The sequence below is a fragment of the Silurus meridionalis genome, chromosome 9 (assembly GCF_014805685.1).
Source record: "Silurus meridionalis isolate SWU-2019-XX chromosome 9, ASM1480568v1, whole genome shotgun sequence".
Taxonomy (NCBI): Eukaryota; Metazoa; Chordata; class Actinopteri; order Siluriformes; family Siluridae; genus Silurus; species Silurus meridionalis.
The window spans coordinates 3,852,495-3,873,496 of record NC_060892.1 but is presented as its reverse complement, the minus strand read 5'-3'; the positions used below and the strand labels follow the sequence as shown (position 1 = coordinate 3,873,496).

The window sequence follows — 21,002 nt, the reverse complement described above, 5'->3', positions numbered from 1 at the left end:
TTCCAATATGGCTGCCTTCGTAAATTGACTTATGGGTTTTCTGCACGTCTTCGCAGATTTTGACAAAGTTCAGGTAAAAATAAAGTTTGTTTTTACTGATTATTTTAATATGAATATGTAGATTTTTGAAGCAACTAAATTAATATTTTTTGAAGAATGTTCTAGTAGAATCGTGTTGAAAATATGTGCATCAAATATGATACAGCAGGTATATAAAGTAATTTTAGCTTAGTCAGCAATCTATTGCATTTAATGATGCAATCTGCATTATTACTGCCACAATGCCAAATACTATTTATTAAACTAATTATTAAACTAATTAAAAGGAAAAAAACATAATAAAATAATTTTTAACTGACGTAAAAAATTATAAATATTTCATTTCCGTAAAATAGAATTTTCTGTTAAATATTCGATATGTCCGATTTTACAGGGTTAAAAGTTGTTTTTTTAGCCTGAAATTTTACGACTTTTCCAAAAAAAAATGAAGAAAAAAAAATAATAATTAAAAATGTTACTTCTGGGCAGGTGCCACAAATTTTATTTATCAAGTCTCTATTTATTTGAATAGATTTCAGATCCACCATTAGAAGTAAAATGCTGAAGCAGTTTTGTCCAATCTTATATTAATCTTGAGTACCTATAGAGTAGTGTTGCACACTTTATACAGTACAGACCAAAAGTTTGGACACACCTTCTCATTCAAAGAGTTTTCTTTATTTTCATGACTATGAAAATAAAAAAGTCACACTGAAGGCATCAAAACTATGAATTAACACATGTGGAATTATATACAAAACCAAAAATTGTGAAACAACTGAAAATATGTCATATTGTAGGTTCTTCAAAGTAGCCACCTTTTGCTTAGATTACTGCTTTGCACACTCTTGGCATTCTCTTGATGCCTACTTTGAAGAACCTACAATACACAAGGTGTGTCCAAACTTTTGGTCTGTACTGTATGTCTGAAAAGTCTTTAGTCTAATAAGATTCATAAAAGAAACAACAGCCGAGCTCCTGGAGGCGTGGTTGTAGGCGGAGCTAAAGAGTTTTGCGAAGTGATCGTCTGTAACTGAACTCTGTCGAACGATCAGATCCAGCTGTACACGTCTGTTCCAGAAACGGATCCTGAGTATAAAATTTAACATCGAGAACAGCAGCAGCAAGATGACTACAGCAGGACATGTCTATATGGGAAGTTCTGCACAAGGTTCTCATTTCATTCCTTTCCAAAAATCACACTTCTCTGGAGACATTCTGTTCAACTTCCGTTCCCGAATGAAGCACAGTGGTGGGTGAAATGTACTTACAGGAGAAATGTACATACAAGGAATTCCGCCCTTCATCATGATGGACCATTCTCATACTTTGTATAGCATTAGAGTCTCTTTAACAGTGTAACTGTTTTGCCCCTTGTCATTTGCACCACTATGTTACTTGCCATTGTGCTCTCTGAATCTCTGAAATCCATACCGATGATTTTTCCGGGTGGCTGTCATTATAGAGTACGAGAGCGGCCTCTAGAGGCAAATCCCTGATGCCATGTGCTGTTTAAGTGTTTTTTCCTTTTTTTTTTTTTTTATTTTACTTATTTTGGATGTTATTGTTTTACATTATTTGTAGTTATTTTGTAGTTTAAATTTGTCTTATTTTCCTCCATATTTTTAAATATAATTATTATATTCATATTACACATTTTCAAGATTCAGGGAAGAAGAAAAAAATCAGCTAGCTAATAATCAGCTAAGAACAAGTCTTTTCTAAGATCTAATCAGTGCACAACAATCAAATAAGGACAGCAGGTTCTCCAGGACCAATGATTCTTAGTTCAAAGCTCTATGACATGGATAAGGTATTTGAGGTTCGCCTGATAAGTTGTGCTGCTTACCTGCGTGGCCATTTTTCCGTAGTCGATCCATCGCAGCGTGGCGAAGTTGGTGGACTCGGCACAGTTAAAGCCGTGGTTGAAGCCTGCGTGGTAGCCGTATGGGAACGTAATCATGAACTCGCCCGCTTCCTGTGTGACCTGAACGAGACACATAAGATCAAGAATAAATAAATAAAAAATTTTTTTTATTTGCAAGTCTTTCAGAGCCACGTATTCTCTCTCTTTCTCTCTCTCTCTCTCTCTTTCAATTAAATATTATGGTGAGGATTATAATGGAGTTAGTAAAAGGTGTGTTCAGTGAATTAAGCAACACAAAGCTGATCTTTAATCAGGTGACCTCAAAGAAAAAAAGAACCAAATAAAAACAGAAGAAAGAAAGAAAAGCCCTCACTTCAGAAGGTTGTTAATTTAGCTCTATGGACCACCGAGCTTCTGGTTCTGTACCCTTGAGCAAGGCCATTCCTTAAATGCTCAGTTAAATAAACAAGATCCTAAACTCCCAACTTTCTAATTCAGAGTCGAGCACCAGCTTGTTTCCTACATGTCTGTATTTACTATATGGACAAAAATAAAGAACGATATGGTTTTTGCTTGCCACAGTCGCCCCCAGGCTGCTCCTCAGGGATAAACACACATCATTCTCTTTCACGCTTATGTTCTCTAAAGCTGCTTTTAAGACAATGTCTACTGTAAAAGCGCTAGAGAATTGAACTTGATATGCTTTCCATTGGTTGGAGTGAAAGGTCTCCTGCTATAGAGCTCTGATCCTCAACCCTAAAGAACACCTTTGGGATGAACTTGAATGCTGACTGAACCCCAGGCCTCTTCACCTCCCCTACATCAGTACATGACTTATTACTATTACCTGAATCTCCACAAACACTCAGCAAATTGTAGCAGAACATCTTCAGAAGGTTATTATTCAGAAAGAACATTTATGGTAAAGTTTATAATGGAGTTAGTAAAAGGTATGTTCGAAGAATGAGGCACAAAGCTGAAGAAAGAAAGAAAGAAAGAAAGAAAGAAAGAAAGAAAGAAAGAAATGGGGGAAGAGAGCGAAAGAAAGAAAGAAAGAAAGAAAGAAAGAAAGAAGAAAGAAAGAAAGAAAGAAAGGGGAATTGGGGAGAGAAAGAAAGAAAGAAAGAAAGAAAGAAAGAAAGAAAGAAAGAAAGAAAGAAAGAAAGAAAGAATTGGGTGGGTAGATAGATAGATAGATAGATAGATAGATAGATAGATAGATAGATAGATAGATAGATAGATAGATAGATAGATAGATAGATACTATTTCTTCTCTTTATCCTCCTTTATCTATTTCCACAATTCTTACTCTATCCATCAAGCTCAAGATCTCTGCCTTCGTCTTCTTCTCTCTGTGCATCTCTAATTCTATCCATTATCTCCTCTCCTACTAGTCTCTCTCTCTCTCTCTCTCTCTCTCTCTCTCTCTGACTGATTCTTTTCTTTCTCCAAAGTGCACCATCTCCCAGCATCCGTCAATCTATTCCTCAATTTCGCTCTCCGTCTTCTCCACTGTCGCTCTATCCATCTTTTACTCTCTCCCTACTTTATTCCTCTCTTCCTTCTTCCATTTATATCCCTCTCGCTTTTTCATACATCCCTCATCCAATTTCATCCTCACTCTCTCCCTGCTCATGCTCCGTCCTTCCTTTCTTCCGCTTCGAGCTCGTTCTGCTCTCCTCCCCACTCCTCCCCACCCATTACTTTTCACCTTCGCTTGCTGTCTGCTCATTTTTAACACCCGAAGCCCTCCCACTCCTTCTCTCCATCTCTCCTTTACTTCCTATTACTCGATATATCCTGCTCTTTCCTCCTCCTGCTCATCCGTCGCTTTGTTTTCTCAATCTCGCCTGCTTCTTCGCTCGTCGCTCATCCCTCACCGCATCTCCTCTACAACCCGCTTCTTCGATCCTGTTCTCCTGCCCTGCATTTCCACACTCATTCGCACACATCACTCCCACTACAATCATGTCTTTCTCCTTCTCTTTCCCTCTTGTTCTTTCCATCCGTCTCTCAGACCAGTCCATCCGTCCAGAACTGCTCCTCTAATTGCCTTACGACTCGAGATCCACGATCAGAAGTCAGCAAGCCTTGGCAAGTCTTTTTTTCTTTTTTTGCAATCCTGTCGTTTCCAAAGTCGTCAGAGTTCCCAAGAAACGCCACGGCCCCACAACTTCTGTTAGCGACAAAGTCAGACGGATTAGTTGTGGTAATCGGGCCGTTTTCAATCCTCGGTGCTCACGCAGTTCATCATTAATCATCAAGTCATCAGTCATCGGCGATAAACTAAACGGTTCTGTAAATAATAAGCGCGGCTCATTTGCATATCTAATCAAACACATCCGGATGCAGATCGGATACAAATAATTTTTTTTTTTTTAAAAGTGCATATTCGTGCTTTAAGAAAGAAACATTACTCAAAAATGACATCATCTCATTTGCATATTCATAGTTTCTTACTGAAACACCGTTAAGACTCAGGAAGACCTACTTAATCACCATACAGGGGTTTCCATCTCCTGACTGAAGAACCTTTAAGAACCTCTCCAGAGGATTTCGATACATTTTCTAGGGATGCACCGAATATTCGGCCACCGAATGCATCCAATCCAAGGTGCATTTTCGGCCGAAAGACTTTGATCACTGGAAAAACACGGCCGAAACAGTTTGTTGTGATGACGCAAACAGAAACTGCGGCCTGCACGTGCATGTCTGAAACAACATGTCTGCGGTGTGGACGTATTTCAGTATATCCGAGAAAGACCCACGGATAGCGATTTGCAAAACATGTAATGCCGGAATTCCGTCTGCAAAGACTTTCTCCACATCGGGTTTAATTTATCACCTGAAATCCAAACATCCGATCGCTATGCTGAATATGAGAGGAACGCGGAACAGAAAAGCAAAACCCCTCCGAGCACGCGCACTCCGTCTGTGGAGGACGTTTTTGAAAAGGCAGGAAGTTTCCCAGTGATAGTGTTGTATTGTATCTTTAAGCAGTTGCACTTGTTCTGAATGCACTTTGTTTTTATGCAAAAACATATTTAATTGTACAACCGTTCAGCAGGCCAGAGGGCCTTTACATTATTATTTAATGTACACATGAGTGCATTTAAGTTAAACATTTAAGACCTGTGCATTGTTGCAATGTGCTATAAATAAATATTTTCATAATTTGTAATTGATTTATTCCTTGAAACTTTAATATTAATTTATGCAATTGAAATGCCTTGATTTTAGTAAGTTTAGTACACAGTCATAGCCATAAATACAATGGTAATAATATAATAATCTTATGTAGGTCAGAGTCAGAATCTCCTGTGTGTGCTGTTATTTTACCTAAAAAAAAAAATGAGCTCCTGCAGCAGCATTTTAATAAAACTACGATTCTAAATCAGTACAACGTTAAGCATTTGTTAATTTAATTTTTTAACTGTAAAACTTTTATCCTACAGCAATGAAAGGATTATTAGTGTTCAATTCCCCAAGAAACAGAACTAAAGTCTAATAACAAAAACAACTTTCGGTCATGTCTACTCGAATCAATTTCGTTTGAAAACGGATATTTTTCTCTCCGGTTCGGCTCCCGTTCACAACGAGACGGCGATTATAGTCGACGCAAACGTAAAGGTTTCGAAAAGAAAAAAAGTGTCTCCGTTAAGGATCGATTTGAAAACGGCGATTGCAGTGCGGACTGTGAAAAAAGGGAGGCTTTCGGAAAAGAAAACGAACTGCGGGCGGAAATGACGCGGGTTTTTGTTCGTGCGCGGTACAGGCACGCAAAACGTTTTCCAAACGTGTGGATGGGAAACGATCAGAAAACAAAAAGTGTGGACCGAAACGCGTTTTTTTCGAATGTGTTTCGAATGCATTAGTGTAGTGTATTTTAGCAAGTTGCTGATTTTCTATTTAAAAAACTAAAAAATAAACAAAAACAGAGCAATATTATGGAAACAAATATATTTTTTCATGACTAATCCAGACCTGGAAATCACTCGAATTCAATTCCAAAATGCGTAAAAACCCTGATCATCGTCATTCCCATCATGCACCACTGAAGCTTTGAACATCGAGAAATCATTTACGTCAGAGACACACTTCTAAAATAATTTGCGGGTTTTTTTAACGATCCTCTGGTCTATTTGCATGTTCATGACATTGTATATACATATACACTAATCGAAAACAAGCGAAAGTAGATCGAATATAAATAATTCTAAAAAATTGCTAATGCAGCAAAATTGTACTCAAAAATTACGTCATAGTCATATTTGTATATTTATCAGGTTTTTTTTTTTTTTTTTTTTACAATCGTTTGCGTACAGAAACACGTTATGTGACGATGAGGGAGACTTTCTGAGTCACCATACAGGGGGGTTTTATCTCCTCTGATAAACATGAAGAACCTCTACAGAGCCTGACTCAGATTTCGCTTCTGCTGTTTTGCTGAACATTTGCATGCAGCATCTTCTCTCTCGCCTTCCCACACACACACACACACACACACACACACACACACCCACTTTGAAATGAGACAAATTTAAAACGTAATTGTGTGTGTGTGTGTGTGTGTGTGTGTGTTCGCACTCATCCATTCTAAAGTATAAGCAAGCGCGTCATTTCATCAGAGCAGATAAGTAGAGTCAAACTGTGTGTGTGTGTGTGTGTGTGTGTGTGTGTGTGTGTGTGTGCGCGTGCATTAGAAAGTGCGCATACACACTTCCATACCTGAGCTTTAAGTGATTTAAACAGCATTAGACCTCAATATCAGGCAGAAAATGAGTGCAAAATTCCTGGTGGTTGGACCCCATCAAAAGCCCCTTGTGTGTGTGTGTGTGTGTGTGTGTGTGTGTGTGTGTGTGTGTGTGGTAAGAGGGCACATGGGCAGCACTGCTTTGGCACAGTGATTGGTGGATGATTAGGAATGATGGTGTGCTCATGTCTAATAGGGAAATCTGGTCACTAAGGAACATTTATTTATGCCGGTCAATCCATTTTATGGGAATAAACAGGAAAAGCTGATAATGATTAGGAATATTGTCGGAAAATTAGGAATACCAGTGTGCAACAGGGAAAGCTGGTTGACGGAAAGTAACTTGATTCAGAATGTTGGGGAATGTGTAGGAATGCTGGCAAACGATTTGGAGCGATTGCGTCCAACTCTGAATTCTGCCAAACAATCTGAAATGCTGGTGGACTGATTAGGAATGCTCGGAAACCATTCGGAATTCTAATGGACAATTGTCAGGAACGTTGGCAAAACAGTTGCAATAGTGATAAATGATCAGGAGCAACAGGCAACTATTTAAAACATTTACAAAACATTTTTTGAAAAATTTGAATTGCCAGTAATCAATTTGTAATTATGGTGAGGGGTTAAGAGTGCTAGAAAAAACAATTTGGAATTGTGAGCTGATTAAGAATGCTGGGAAATAATCTGGAATTCTGACGAACAATCGGCAATGCCAGTGAATGATCAGGAACACAGGAAAACTTTGGAATGTTGATAAATGATTTGGAGCACCAGTGAGCACTTATGAACACTTATGAATGATCTGGAATGCCGGTAAACAATTTGGAATTTTATTGAGGGATTATAAGTGCTGGGAAGCAATTTAGAATTCTGGTGAACACCTTGAAATGCAGGGAAATGTTAGGAATGCTGGGAAACAATTTGGAATGATCAGGAACAACGGTGAACATTTTGGAATGCTGAGAAATGATCACCAGAAATCCAAAATATTTTCAGTGGAATTCCTGGAACAATCTGGAAAACTGGTGAAAGTGAATGATTAGGTACATTGCTGAATAACATGGGATACTGGTGAATGTTTAGGAAAGTGGGAAACAATTTGGAATTCTGGTGAATGATAAAGAACACCAGCATTTGGTATGCTGATGAACCATCAGGAATTCCAATGGACAATCTGGAACACTGGTGAATGAATGATTAGGAAGGCTAGTGATTGATTTGGACTGCTGGTAAATGAGTGTGAATTTTGGGAAACATTGCTAAATTATAAGCAGCACTCGTGAACAATTTTAAAGACTTCAGGATAATTTGGAACACTGGGAAATGTGAAATTTTGGTAAACATTTTGGGAATAGTGGTAAATGATTAGGAGCACCAGTGAGGATTTTAGAATGCTGTTAAATGATCAAAAATTGTGGGTGAATAATATGAGCACCTTTAAACAATTTTCTACACTTCGGAATATTTTGGAATGCTGGGAAATTTTAACAATTTAGAATGGCAAATTTGGAACGCTGCTGAATGACAGTGTGTGATTAGGAATGTTAGTAAGCAATGTGAATGCTGGCGAGGGATTGGGAGCACCGGTGAACAATTTGGAACGCCGGTGAACAAGGAGCTGCACTGGTGTTAGAAACAGGGAACGCTGCTGTGTGACAGGAAAAGCTAGTGAACGATTAGTAATCCCGGTCTCATAGTGAATCAATGCGTTTGATAGAAAGTCTTGATTTACTGAGAAACATCAGTGAGGGCGTTTCAGCACTGACGTGTGGACAGCGTGTGAAAGTGAATTCTGGTGTTCATTTGAAGGAAAACCTTTCAATTAAAACGAACATTCGCAAGCCAATGCTACAACGAGAAATAACAACAAACCGGAACGTTCGAGACACTACGTACTCGATCAAAAGGGATGCTGTACTTCTTCAGGATGGAGGGTGAGATGAGGGTCATCTTGTGACGCAGAAATGCATCGCATCCCTGAGAGCTGCCGGGGAAGAAGCCTGGGAAAAAACATTTATTTTATATATACCATCAACTTACAATATCAACATACAGATTTTAACATGAAGACAATGACAGTTAAACCTTTTCCAAAAAGGTAGTGAAAATAAATACCACATTCCCAAAAACTGGAAACTTGCAACAATCAAAAATCGCTCCATATGTGAGCGCACCAGGACACGAACGAATAAATGTATGAATGACTGTGCACTTCATGGATAAACATTTGTGGACATCTGACCATTAGATTGGATTGGGCTTTTTGAGCGTCCCATTATACATTTAGTCTCCACTTGCTCTTATAATATTCTCCATTCTTCTGGGAAGATGTTCCACTTGATTTTTCACTCAGCCACAAGGGTGTTAACTCAATCAGGGTGATTTACAGAGGTCTGGGGTGCAGTCATTGTTCAAAAGGTGTTCAGGTTGAGATCAGAACTCTAAAGCAGGCCATTTAAGATGTTCCACTCAAACCCATGTAGATACATTTTTATAGAGCTGGCTTTAGAACAGGTCTAGGTCCATACAGAACCTTTGTCCAAATATAGAAACAGACACACCTCTTGCCCAATTGCATGCATCTCTACCTGTATGTCATAAATATGATCATCATGTAAAAACCTTTGATCTCCAGAGTTCCTCAGGATTGAAACCTCTAGAGAAGGAAAAAGCTCGCCCTAGTTGAACACGGCTGCAGATTAAAATGCAGCGGATGCGGCGAAAGGCTTCCCCTGAGGGACATTAACCTGAAGCTTGGTTTAGTCTTCAAAGTGCGATATTAAGTGGAGTAAAAAAGAAGAAGCAATTCAGACAAATGTGTGGTCCCGAGTGTGGCCCAGACTGGCTAATGCGGGAAAGGTTCAAGTCGAGGAGACATTCGTGCTCCAGCAGGGAGGAAATATTACCGAGAGACTCGGTGGCCATGGTAATGTGTTTAAAAGGAGGGTCGTTACTGAAAGGCGCAAATTTAATTAAAAACCGGTAAGAAATCATATGACCTCCGAAAGATTAGGGTGAAAGTTTCCATGGAGCTCGGCTTTAAATGATAAAACGTAATGCCGCGTTCCTTGATTACTTTCCTTAGCGAGCACATCCCAAAGTGCTTTATTTCTCGGAGTTGGTGTCCCCGGGGCGTTTTTTTTTATTAATCGCCATCGATTGTGCTGCAAATTAGGCCGATTTAGGCAGGTGCATCTGACACACCAAACCATTTGTGTACGAACATAGCTCTCCCATAGCTCTCCCACAGCTCTCCCAATAGCTCTCCCAATAGCTCTCCCAATAGCTCTCCCAATAGCTCTCCCAATAGCTCTCCCACAGCTCTCCCACAGCTGCCATTGCTCTCGCATAACTCTCCCATAGCGCTCCCATAGATCTCCCATTGCCCTCTCATAGCTCTCCCATAGATCTCCCATTGCCCTCTAATAGCTCTCCCATTGCTCTCTCATAGCTCTCCCATAGCTCTCGCATTGCTCTCTTATAGCGCTCCATTGCTCTCGCATAGCTATCCCATTGCTCTTGCTTTGTTCTCCCATAGATCTTCCATTGCTCTCGCATAGCTCCCCCATAGCTCTCGCATTGCTATGCAGAATCGGCTGAAAAACACTCGACTGGACCCAACAGAGTGGAACACACCGGACAAAAAACTAAAGCCAACCGACGCGCAAAAAAACACCTGATCTCAGCAGACAACCGACCAGCTGCTTGATGTGTACCAGTGTTTTAAGTTCTTATCCTTCGTTCTTAATCTGGCCTTATATATTTCATTGCTACTATAATAATAATAATGCTACTGATTGCAAAAGAGAATGAAAATAACATTTTGGAACTATATTGTTAGCGAGTCTTTACCCAGCTGTAGTTCAGGTTACAGGTAGACCCGGGGACCAAAACCTGCTAACAAGTGCACTGATTGGAGAGACTTCAATTTAAGCAACTTTCTGTATCACGTCTTATTAACTAACTGTTATATTTAACAGTTGGATAAATGAGATCTGCCAAATGCAGCTAATGTAAGTATCACATTCTTACAACTCAGCAGCTAAGAAGGTTAAGGGCCTTGCTCAGGGCCCCAGCTTGGTGTGTCTGGGATTTGAACTCTCAAGCTTTGGAGACAAAGTCCAGTACCATATCCACTAAGCTACCTTAAGCTAATAAGCAAACCCTAATAAACAAGAAAAACGGTGTAGTACGGTACATCCTGTACATACACGATCGCGTTAGCAGTATGAGAAGCTTCTAGATTTAGTCGTTAGCGCTTTGCTACCCGCGCGTGCAGTCTTTTCTGCGTTAAATAATTTCAGACGGATTTCGAAAAGCGATTCCGTTAAATTACTGCGGATCTGCACCCCGTCTGTGTGGTTCGCTTGCTTTCGCGCTGCCTTTCTTTGCTCTGTCAGCTCATGGTGACGTACAACAGAAACTAATCTTCATCGCCCAGCAGAGCGAGAACGAGAGAGCGGGAGGCATACAGAGGAGGAGGAGGACAACAACGAGGAGGAAGGGAGGGAGATTCTCCTGCTTTCTCTGCTCTTCTAAAAACTTCTCCGTCGGCTCGTGTGTGTGTGTGTGTGTGTGTGTGTGTGTGTGTGTGTGTGTCTCAGCACTGAGGAATGGACACACACCACCGCTCGGATGCTCTGTTCGTAATTTCTGGTTATTTGTTTAAGACAGGACAGGGTTTCCTCCAGGTCACAATTCCCTCTCCCTCTTTTTAAACACTGGGAAGAATGAAAGAGGAGCACCGAAGAGATTGGTACTTTTGGAGATTCATTCAGCGACAAGGGTGATAGTAAATCAGGTGAGGTGAGGAGGCCTGGGGTGCAGTCAGCGTTTCAATCCATCCTGTTCGTTAGGGTTGAGGTCGGAGCTCTATAGCGGGAGATCTTTTATCCCGACCCATTAGTGAAAGAGCTGGCTTTGTGCACCATCATGGTGAAACAGGTTTCAACTCTTAGTTCAAGTGAAAGGAAAACTGAATGCTACTGCATCCAAAAATGTCCTACGTTGCCTCCACCAACATATTGCTGAAAATGTCAGGATACTTTTGTCTACACAGTAAATCGTAAAAAAAACAACAACATTAGAGCTGTTAAACTATGTATAATAGTGAAAGGGATTGGGACTAAACCGCTGTGTAGCCTTAAGAAAACCACTTATCAGTGAAGCTCAGGGAAAAAGGCTTTATTTTGCTAGAGAACATAAAGATTGGACTCTGGAGAAATGGAAGAAGGTCATGTGGTCTGATGAGTCCAGATTTACCCTTTTCCAGAGTGATGGGCGCAGCAGAGTAAGAAGAGATGTGGATGAACTGATGCACCCATCATGCCTAGTGCCTACTGTACAAGCCTGTGGGGGCAGTGCTACGATCTGGGGTTGCTGCAGTTAGTCAGGTCTCAGTTCAGCAACGTTATGTGCTCAAAGTGTGTGATTTTTTTGGACAAGCAGTGTGTGTGTGTGTGTGTGTGTGTGTGTGTGTGTGTATATATGTGTGTGTGTGTGTGTGTGTATTTAATACATAAATACTCAAAAACTACTCCATGGCCCGTTCTTTGAGGAAACAGAATTATGGTATTTGTTCTCATAAAACAGTCAACATGCCTCCTGTATACCATGTAACTTCACTGGTCACTAGAATCTCGTGCTCCTGAGGTACCATTGACCATCGATCCTGTCCCTTTCTTCTTTTCGAATCCGCCTGTTTCATCCTGAAGTTCTACCTCTAGATGGCGTTCCCACTTAAGCTGTTCATGACCATGTTCAGCTGCACAATCAAGTTACTAAGCAACTAATGAACTGGATGAATCTGGACTGTAATTAATGACTCAGGACTGCAAATGGATTGAGCATTTAAGCTCCGGTGCTACCCAAATGAGGACGGGTTCCATTTCGAGTTCCTCTCAGGGTTCCTTCCTCGTAATGTCTCCAGGAGTTTTTCTTTGTGACGGTCGCTCGTTAGAGATAAACAGTTTTTTTCAGCACTAAACTTATAAAATCTAATTCCATAGCCTGTTTATCTCTGTAAAGTTGCTTGGGGACATTGGCCATTGTTCGAAGCGCTCAACAAATCGAACCGAATTGAATCGAATGTAAATTCTAAGCACCTAATTATATTACATTGAATAATTACGTGCATATCTTGAATACCACTGAATTGCAGCACAGCGAACCGTGACGAGACCTGGCTCAGAGTTAAGCGCATGCAGGATTTCTCTCGCAAAACAACAGGAGAACGAATGATGCTTTACCTTTCGCCAGTCTTTCAAGCCTCTTGCCATGTTCAGGAGGAATAGCGTACCTGCAGAAAGAGAGAGAGAGAGAGAAACGAGAGGCATCAGTTGTCAAGATCAATAGTAAAGTGCCTGAGGTGAGAGCGGCATGTCTGCTTCATCAACATTACATCCTTCTCTGCAGAGTGCTCCCAGAAAGAAAGAAAGAAAGAAAGAAAGAAAGAAAGAAAGAAAGAAAGAAAGAAAGAAAGAAAAAACACTCCGCTGACATTCGACGTCTGAGACACACACCTTGACTTGGCACCAGGTTCCTCAGAGAAGCCTTGCTTGCTGTAAAACTAAGTCGAAGTCTTTGAACTTAGGTTTCTTTGTTTTTGTTTTTTTTCTTTTCAAATTAAATCTCCTTCACGCTCGCACCCTCGTCTGATCTTTTTCTAGAAACGTCAGCAACTGTGGTGGAGTAAAACTTGTTCATCGATGAGACGCTTCTGAAAATACGCCTTTCTGATTGCCTGTGAGACAGCTGTCATTTCTCTTACGGAAAAGACGCCAGCGAGGCGTCGAACCGCGACTTATTATGCAACTGAACCAAGACAACAAGCACACAAGCATCTCGTTGGGTACAGTGGGTTTGTGGACACATTACCATCCTGTCAATACGATGTTTCTCGCTAAAGTGAATGCTGTCTCTGTATTCGGTGCGAAAGAACTCGTGGGGCCTACACCTAGCACTGGCTTTAATTCTCTTCACTTTTATTTGTATAGTGCTTTCAAATAGGAGGTTGAACGAATCATCGCAACGATCAAAATCCACACGGATAGTTTTTCCGGGTTGCTGTCATTTTACAGTACGAGAGCGGCCTCTAGCGGCGAATCACTGATGCCACATGCTGTTTATTTAAATTGTCTTGACTCAATTAGAGAAAATCTATCAAAGAAATTTGGAGTAGCTCAGAGGTGAAGGTTCTGGATTATCGATTGGATGGTTGGGAGTTCAAGCCCCTGTATCGCCGCGCTGCCACCCTTGGGGCTCTTGAGCAAGGCCCTTAACCCTCTGTGCTCCAGGGGGGCTATATCATGGCTGATCCTGCACTTTGACCCCAGCTTCCTAACATATCTGGAAAATGTGGGGGGGAAAGTCTTTGCTTCACATGTGCGTTAATGAGCCACAGGAGCCCACGACCCCGTCACCGGTTCACCACTGTTCCACTGGAGCACTTTTGATAGATACTGACCACTGCAAACCAGAAACATCTCACAAGAGCTGCAGTTTTGGAGACGCTCAGACCCAGACGTCTAGATGTCACAATTTGTCAAACTCACTCAAATCCTTACGCTCGCTCATCAACTTTGAGGACAAAATGTTCACTTGTTGCCTAATAAATAAATTAAATAAATAAATAAATAAAACCTACACTATAGGAGCAAAAGTATTGGGACACTGAAATTTTTCAGCCACACATGGTTTATCTGCAAACTGTTACCACAAACTACTACAAACAAACCGACCGCACCTTACCTCCACGAGTACCTGACTTTCCTAACACCCTTGTAGCTTAATGAATCTCCACAAAATCTAGTGGAACATCATCTCAGAAGAGTGGAGGTTATTATCCGAGCGAACGGAGACTTGATATGGAACGAGAAGCTTAAGAAGCACATCTTATCTCAATCATATGTCCACATACTTTTGTCCATATATTGAAAATAAGGATCACTACATAAACACAAAGAGATTTTGCTGTGATTAAAGTTTAATTAGCATGGTGTTAAAATAGAAATAGTACATGATTCTAGAAAATAACGAACGCGTGCGTGTAATAACATGCAGGATGGACTTCTGGATTTCTCCACCCCCAAAAAAAGGAGAAATATTTCGCTTGTTGGAGCAGATCGCGATCTGCCGCAATCGTTTCCGGCGTTGTATTTATTACCACAATTATTATCCAGACTTTTGAGAGGACCCTTTTCTCAAGAGAGACGTTCACTGCTGATGATCACGCCTGCTCCGATTACAGTCAAGTGATGCACAGAATCAAGAAGGGATTTATTTTTGGGAGGGGAAAAAAAGGATTAAACATTTTTTTTTACAGCTACACACTGCCCTCTAGTGCATCTGTGGCAGAATGCAGGTGACGTATATGCATAAGAAAACGTTCAGGAGTGTAAATCAGCGTGCACAAACAAATTAAATAAATTATACAAGATGGTATACAATTAAACATATTGAGAGCCAATGAATGTCACACAAATATCAAAAAGTAATCTAGTAGAACATCTTGCCGGAAGAGTGGAAAATATAAGAACAGATGTGGAAGTTCAAAAGCACATACCATATCTTATGCTTGGCTGTCCAAAAACTTTTGCCCATACAGTTTAACATTATCTATAATATGTAAAAATATATATATATAAATATATATATATATAAAAGGACAACACACAAACAAGTACCTGATAAATAAATAAACTATAAATGAAAGGTTCGGAAATTCGAAGCACATCAACTTTGCATAAAGAATGGCGTTCTAATAGTCGGAAGCCTGAATAGAAATGAAATTGATTTACGGCCTGCATACGGATTCCCGCCTGTAATGTATAATGCATGTAGCATGCAATATTTTCAAAGCCGCTCGTTGTAAATATAATCGAACGTTACGAGACTCGCTGTGTATAAAAACGAGAGCGTGCGTTGATGTGTTCGCCGACCAATCAGAGCGCGGCGTGGGGATGAGCTGGCTTTTACCATCCATCACACGAAACTTGTACGTCGCTATAATTCACCTGTACCGCGACGGGCTAGAAAGACAGATGGTGTTTTCTAAGAACACACAAACATCTGGAAAAGAGTTTTGGAGCATTTTTCAGAAACGTGATTGTTTCTATGCAACAAACTCGGGCATTTAAGGGTATAAAAATTAACAATGTATATATAAAAATCCAGATGTTCCTGAGCATGAGGAACAGCTTTACACACTCGTTTCTTAACGCGGTTTCTCCGAATGTTCAGTTGGTGGAAAACCTGCCAAAGTTGTTCTTCATGAGTTGGAGGTTTCTTTCTTTCTTGGAATGCAGTTCATCCCAGAGCAGTTCAATACGAGCCGCAGCCCAGACGGAATCGCATGGTGGTGAAAGACGGAATGGTGGACACGGTTTCTTTTTGACCCGGAACAACCCCAAACCGCTAAACCGTTCCACCTCCATCCAACTTTCCTAAACTCATTCACTGTCCGATTTGTATACTTTTTTTTTTTTTTGCCTTTCGACAGGTTTGTTTCACGGAAACAAAAAAAAAAAAAAATTGTTTCTCCACAATTTGCATTGGTTAAGCAAAAGCCTTTTTTGACATGCTTATGATGATGAATACAACTAGATTTTTGGGCTGTTAATAATCAATAATAAATACATTTTGTTTAATTCATAATGAATTTAAATTGAAAAAAAATTTGAATTATTTAGTTTTCCCTGGAAAGACCAAAACTGCTCAGATCTTCCCATTCTATAAAAAAGAAAATATGGAAAACACAAAGTTTATTATACAATAAAAAATTAAATACTGACAGGATGAATTTTATATGAACTGAATTTCATTTACTTACTGTGACCACTTCCTAATTAATATCTGAAAAAGTAAAACGTCACTGTTTCTACCTTTCGCTGTTTAAATGTCCCCTTATGGACACACACACACACACACACACACACACACACACACACACACACACACACACACACACACACACACAGAGATGAGTTACGATGGTCCAACTTATGATTTTTATTTATCTTACGATGACGATAGCAATATGTAACAATTGTAAAATCTATCATTTCGCACAACACGTAAACGTAGCAGCATAGGCTCCGCCCTCCACCCACTGTATAATTACCACATGATAATGGTCACCTGATGGTCACAGAATTGTTCATTTTTCTACCTTTTTTTTTTTCAGTTTATTTTTTAAAACAATCGTATAAACACGGCATGACTGACCAAAAAAAAAAAAAAAAAAAAAAAGACGCATTAATCATGATACCAGATTTCCGTCTCAACGTGGTTATAATGCGCTAAAGGTCTCGAAGTGTCGCTCCTGAGAAGGTCACCGCGTTCTGCTATTATACGTCATCATATTCCGGGGTGGAGGAAAGAAAACAGCTTCGGGCCTTCGGTAAGTCACACACTGCGTTATTTCCCCCCACTGTGGCGCTCTGACACGCACACAACCAGCCCGAGCTATTATTTCCAGCAGTGTGTGTGTGTGTGTGTGTGTGTGTGTGTGTGTGTGTGTGTGTGTGTGTGTGTACACTGCTGCTGCGACGGTGAAATCCTGAAGAATCTGACAGTAGATGTTGAATGGAGGAAAATGACCTTGATGGGTTCGGCGTTGGAGAGGAATGAAGTTAATTTCACAGTGGCTGAACAGAAGGGCTCGACAAACAAGCGCCACACACAGCTTAACGTCCTGTAATTACTCGACAAGTGAAAGCGATTAAATTTCAGCGAAGAGAGCGAGCGCTCGCGGCGCGCTGAGCCGAGAGGAAACACCAGCACAAGAGGAAATTCTCTTTAACAAGAGAGCCGAGCTGAATGGCGGTGCAGCGGAGCATGCTGGGACAGAGGATGGACCTAAGATGAGGAACTGAGAGCTACGCCTACTTTACTGGTGCTGAAACCTGGAGGTCACACCCTTTTACGCTGACAAACAAGCACAAGGTCAATACCTCAGTTTCTGTTGGACACAATGTAAGGCCACGCCTCCTTTACTGGAACTGAATGAAGTAAAGTCCACAACTACTTTGTCATTAACAAAACTATAGGCCACGCCTCCTTTACAGTGATTGACAGATTTAAAGGCCACACCTCCTTCGAAGTGACTGACAATAATAAAGGCCACACCTCCTTCACTGTGACGCAAAATAAAAGATCACACCTCCTTTACTATGATTAACAGAATTAAGATACACCTGCTTCATTATAACCCAGAATTAAAGTCCATGCCTTTCAAATGAAAATAAAGATGGCAGCACAACATGACACCAAACATGTAACTGCCTGCCACTTTTCACCACACACACACACACACACACACACACACACACACACAGGGTCAGCGGCAGATATAATGTCAGTACACAGTATGATAAAGATTGTGCAGGTCCAATATAAACAAGATAAACTGAGTGTAAGCACAAGCATTACATCACCTGTCTACAAGCTCTGGCACCTGACAGCACACACACACACACACACACACACACACATATCAGTGTGGCTCAATCAATAAGTGAAGCAGGGCCCTGGACAGGAACGAGAGACTCGGAAGAAGAAATGGAAGCGAGCGCAAGTGACATCGCAGCTGTAAATCAGAGTAAAGCCGCAGTACGATTTTTTTAAGAGCAAACCACAGGGGAAAGATGGCCGAAAGCCACGGCGAGCCAGTAAAGGGCGCGCCATGACGAGCCCGGAGAGGGGGCGCTACAGCGAGCCAGTAGAGGGGGCGCTACGGCGAGCCCGGAGAGGGGGCGCTACAGCGAGCCAGTAGAGGGGCCGCTACGGCGAGCCAGTAGAGGGGCCGCTACGGCGAGCCAGTAGAGGGGCGCTACGGCGAGCCAGTAGAGGGGCCGCTACGGCGAGCCAGTAGAGGGCGCGCCACGGCGAGCCAGCAGAGGGGCGCCACGGCGAGCCAGTAGAGGGCGCGCTACGGCGAGCCAGTAGAGGGCGCACTACGGCGAGCCCGGAGAGGGTGCATTGAATAAAAATCGGTTAATAGAAATTCATTAGTTATGATGTTTAATTTGTGCAGCCAAACTATTTTTATTTTTTTTCCTCCTCAGAAGGAGCACATGCTGCTTCCACTCATTCATTCATTCTCAATGTATTTTTGATGAAGCACCAAATTTTGCTGTATGAAAAGATACTTAGATTTTGGGCCAATTAATATATTAAAAAGTAAAACGTCACTGTTCCTACTGGTCCAACTTTTTTATTTATCTTATGATGATATCAATATGTTTAGAAAGTCACACAAAGTTTGTCACTAAACCTAAAAAAAAAGAACAAACGAATGAGTGCAGAAACACTACTGTAACATCGATGCACTGGAAAAAACTCAAAAACTGATATACAGAATAAATTATATCAATTTAATAACAGAATATTTTTACAGAACACATTGTTAAATACTTAAATCCCTGCCGCCGAGATGCTTCTCTGTCGATCACATTAATTGATTATATATTCTAGATGCTTTTATCTTCACAAATAAACTAAATATCTGTGTACTCTATTTATTTATTTTCAAAACAAATGTTGGATTATATTTAGTTTGTTTTATAAGCCTGATTTTCAACCTGCCGTCTGCATCATACCATACAAATGTTGTTTTACACAAATTGCTTCACCTTTCATACTTAAAAATCCCCCATGCGCTCCTCAACAAATAGCTACTCTAAACTTTAAAATGTCTAAATTACAGATAGTTTAACACTAAATGCGTTTGCATTTTTAAATACAACTTTACACATAAATACCATTAATTAGTCTTATATAGTTATAATACGCAAAAATCACGAAAAAAATCATTCGATTAATCAATTGTAGAATTAATGATTAAAAGCTCGTTCAGGGACAAGTCTAATTATTAGGCTTTACTGCCATCTACTGGCCAAATGAAATCCTCTTAACTGCACTATACATTATACGTCATCATCTCCTCCCATTAGGGGGCGCCACAGCGGATTATCCGTCTCCAGAATAATTTAAAAAATCTTCTTTCGTCTTCTCCCATTAGGGGGCGCCACAGCAGATCATCCTTCTCCATACCCCCCTGTCCTCTACATCTGCCTCTTTCACACCAACTACCTGCATGTCTTCCCTCAGCACATCCATAAACCTCCTCCTTGGTCTTCCTCTTTTCCTGTAGTTTTATACATTACTTTCAATTAAACTGAAAATTCAAAACAATCTCATTATTCTTTTATCAGAATTAAGAAATTTAGGGTAAAAAAAAATCCTGTTGTGTTTGAAAATTAGATTTAAATATTTCATTAATTACGAAGCGCTTACTTTATTTTTCTATAAAAAAATAAAAAAAAGTTCTCGCTCGTGTTTTGGACTTGACTCCCACACCATTTCCTCTGCGCTCCCCGAGGATGATTTCGAACCTCGATGTGAAACCGATGTTATTAGTTTAATGAAGAGGTTGTGGTACGCGCTCGTGAGGCGGAAACGCTCGCTCCTTCTTCCTCCTCTCATTTAACCAGCGAGAGCTGATGAATCGTGTCTCGGCCCGCCGAACTTTCTAAGCATTACACCACTCGAACTGATTTTTATTAATGAAGCATTCATCCAGCACCAGAACTTTCTCAAACCACATCGACTTCTCACTGCGAAGCCTGCAGCAGTACACTGCTGCCACCTAGTGGCCAAAACTTTTTTCCAAATCAAAGGATTACTATAGATGGAAGTTTAAACTGAACTTCGCCTCATCTTAAAACGTTGTCTCGTGCTGCATAGTTACACACCCAGCTACAAAAACATGCCTAAATTTCTGGTTTAACTCTATGTATACACACTATAAGGACAAAAGTATTGGGACAAGCTGCCTTTTCAGTCATATGTCCTCCTTCTCCAAACTGTTACCACAATTGTATAGGATGATGGAGGTACAAATGTACCCTGATGTGGTGTCCAATGAAAAACGTGCAACCACACACGCCCTTTTGGATTGGGGTGGACTTAACTACATCAATACCTGACTTTATTAATACCCATGTGTTCCACTAAATCCAGTGGAACATCTTTCCAAGAGAGTGGAAGTTATTATTACAGCGAATAGGAACTTAACGTGGAATCGTTCGGTCGGGTGTCCACAAACTTTTGACCATACAGTCCATACATTACTAGCTAACTAGCAACTAACCAAGACATGTAGAAACCTGTGCTTCAGTTCAAGCAACAAGCTACTAATGAAGCAAAGCCAGTGTCTGAGCTTGACGTGACTCCTGGTCAAGTTCACAGACCTGATGAGTTCTAAGACGGCTAATCCGGCTGCCTTCTTCTCAACCCTCGCAGCTCCTGCACAAACAATTCATGGCTGATTGACTATTATGC

At 40.7% G+C, this 21,002-nt stretch overlaps 1 protein-coding gene across 1 annotated transcript in view; it reads right to left on the bottom strand.

Moving 5' to 3' along the window:
- The window catches only part of kdm4b (lysine (K)-specific demethylase 4B), a 65,481-nt gene that overhangs the window by 29,293 nt on the left and 15,186 nt on the right, over positions 1 to 21,002 (bottom strand). Inside the window, exons 6-8 of the mRNA XM_046857113.1 lie at positions 12,908 to 12,957; positions 8,556 to 8,659; positions 1,889 to 2,026 (exon numbers count right to left, since the gene is read on the bottom strand). Of these exons, the coding sequence (XP_046713069.1) occupies positions 1,889 to 2,026; positions 8,556 to 8,659; positions 12,908 to 12,957 (292 nt within the window). The remainder of the gene's footprint in view (positions 1 to 1,888; positions 2,027 to 8,555; positions 8,660 to 12,907; positions 12,958 to 21,002) is intronic.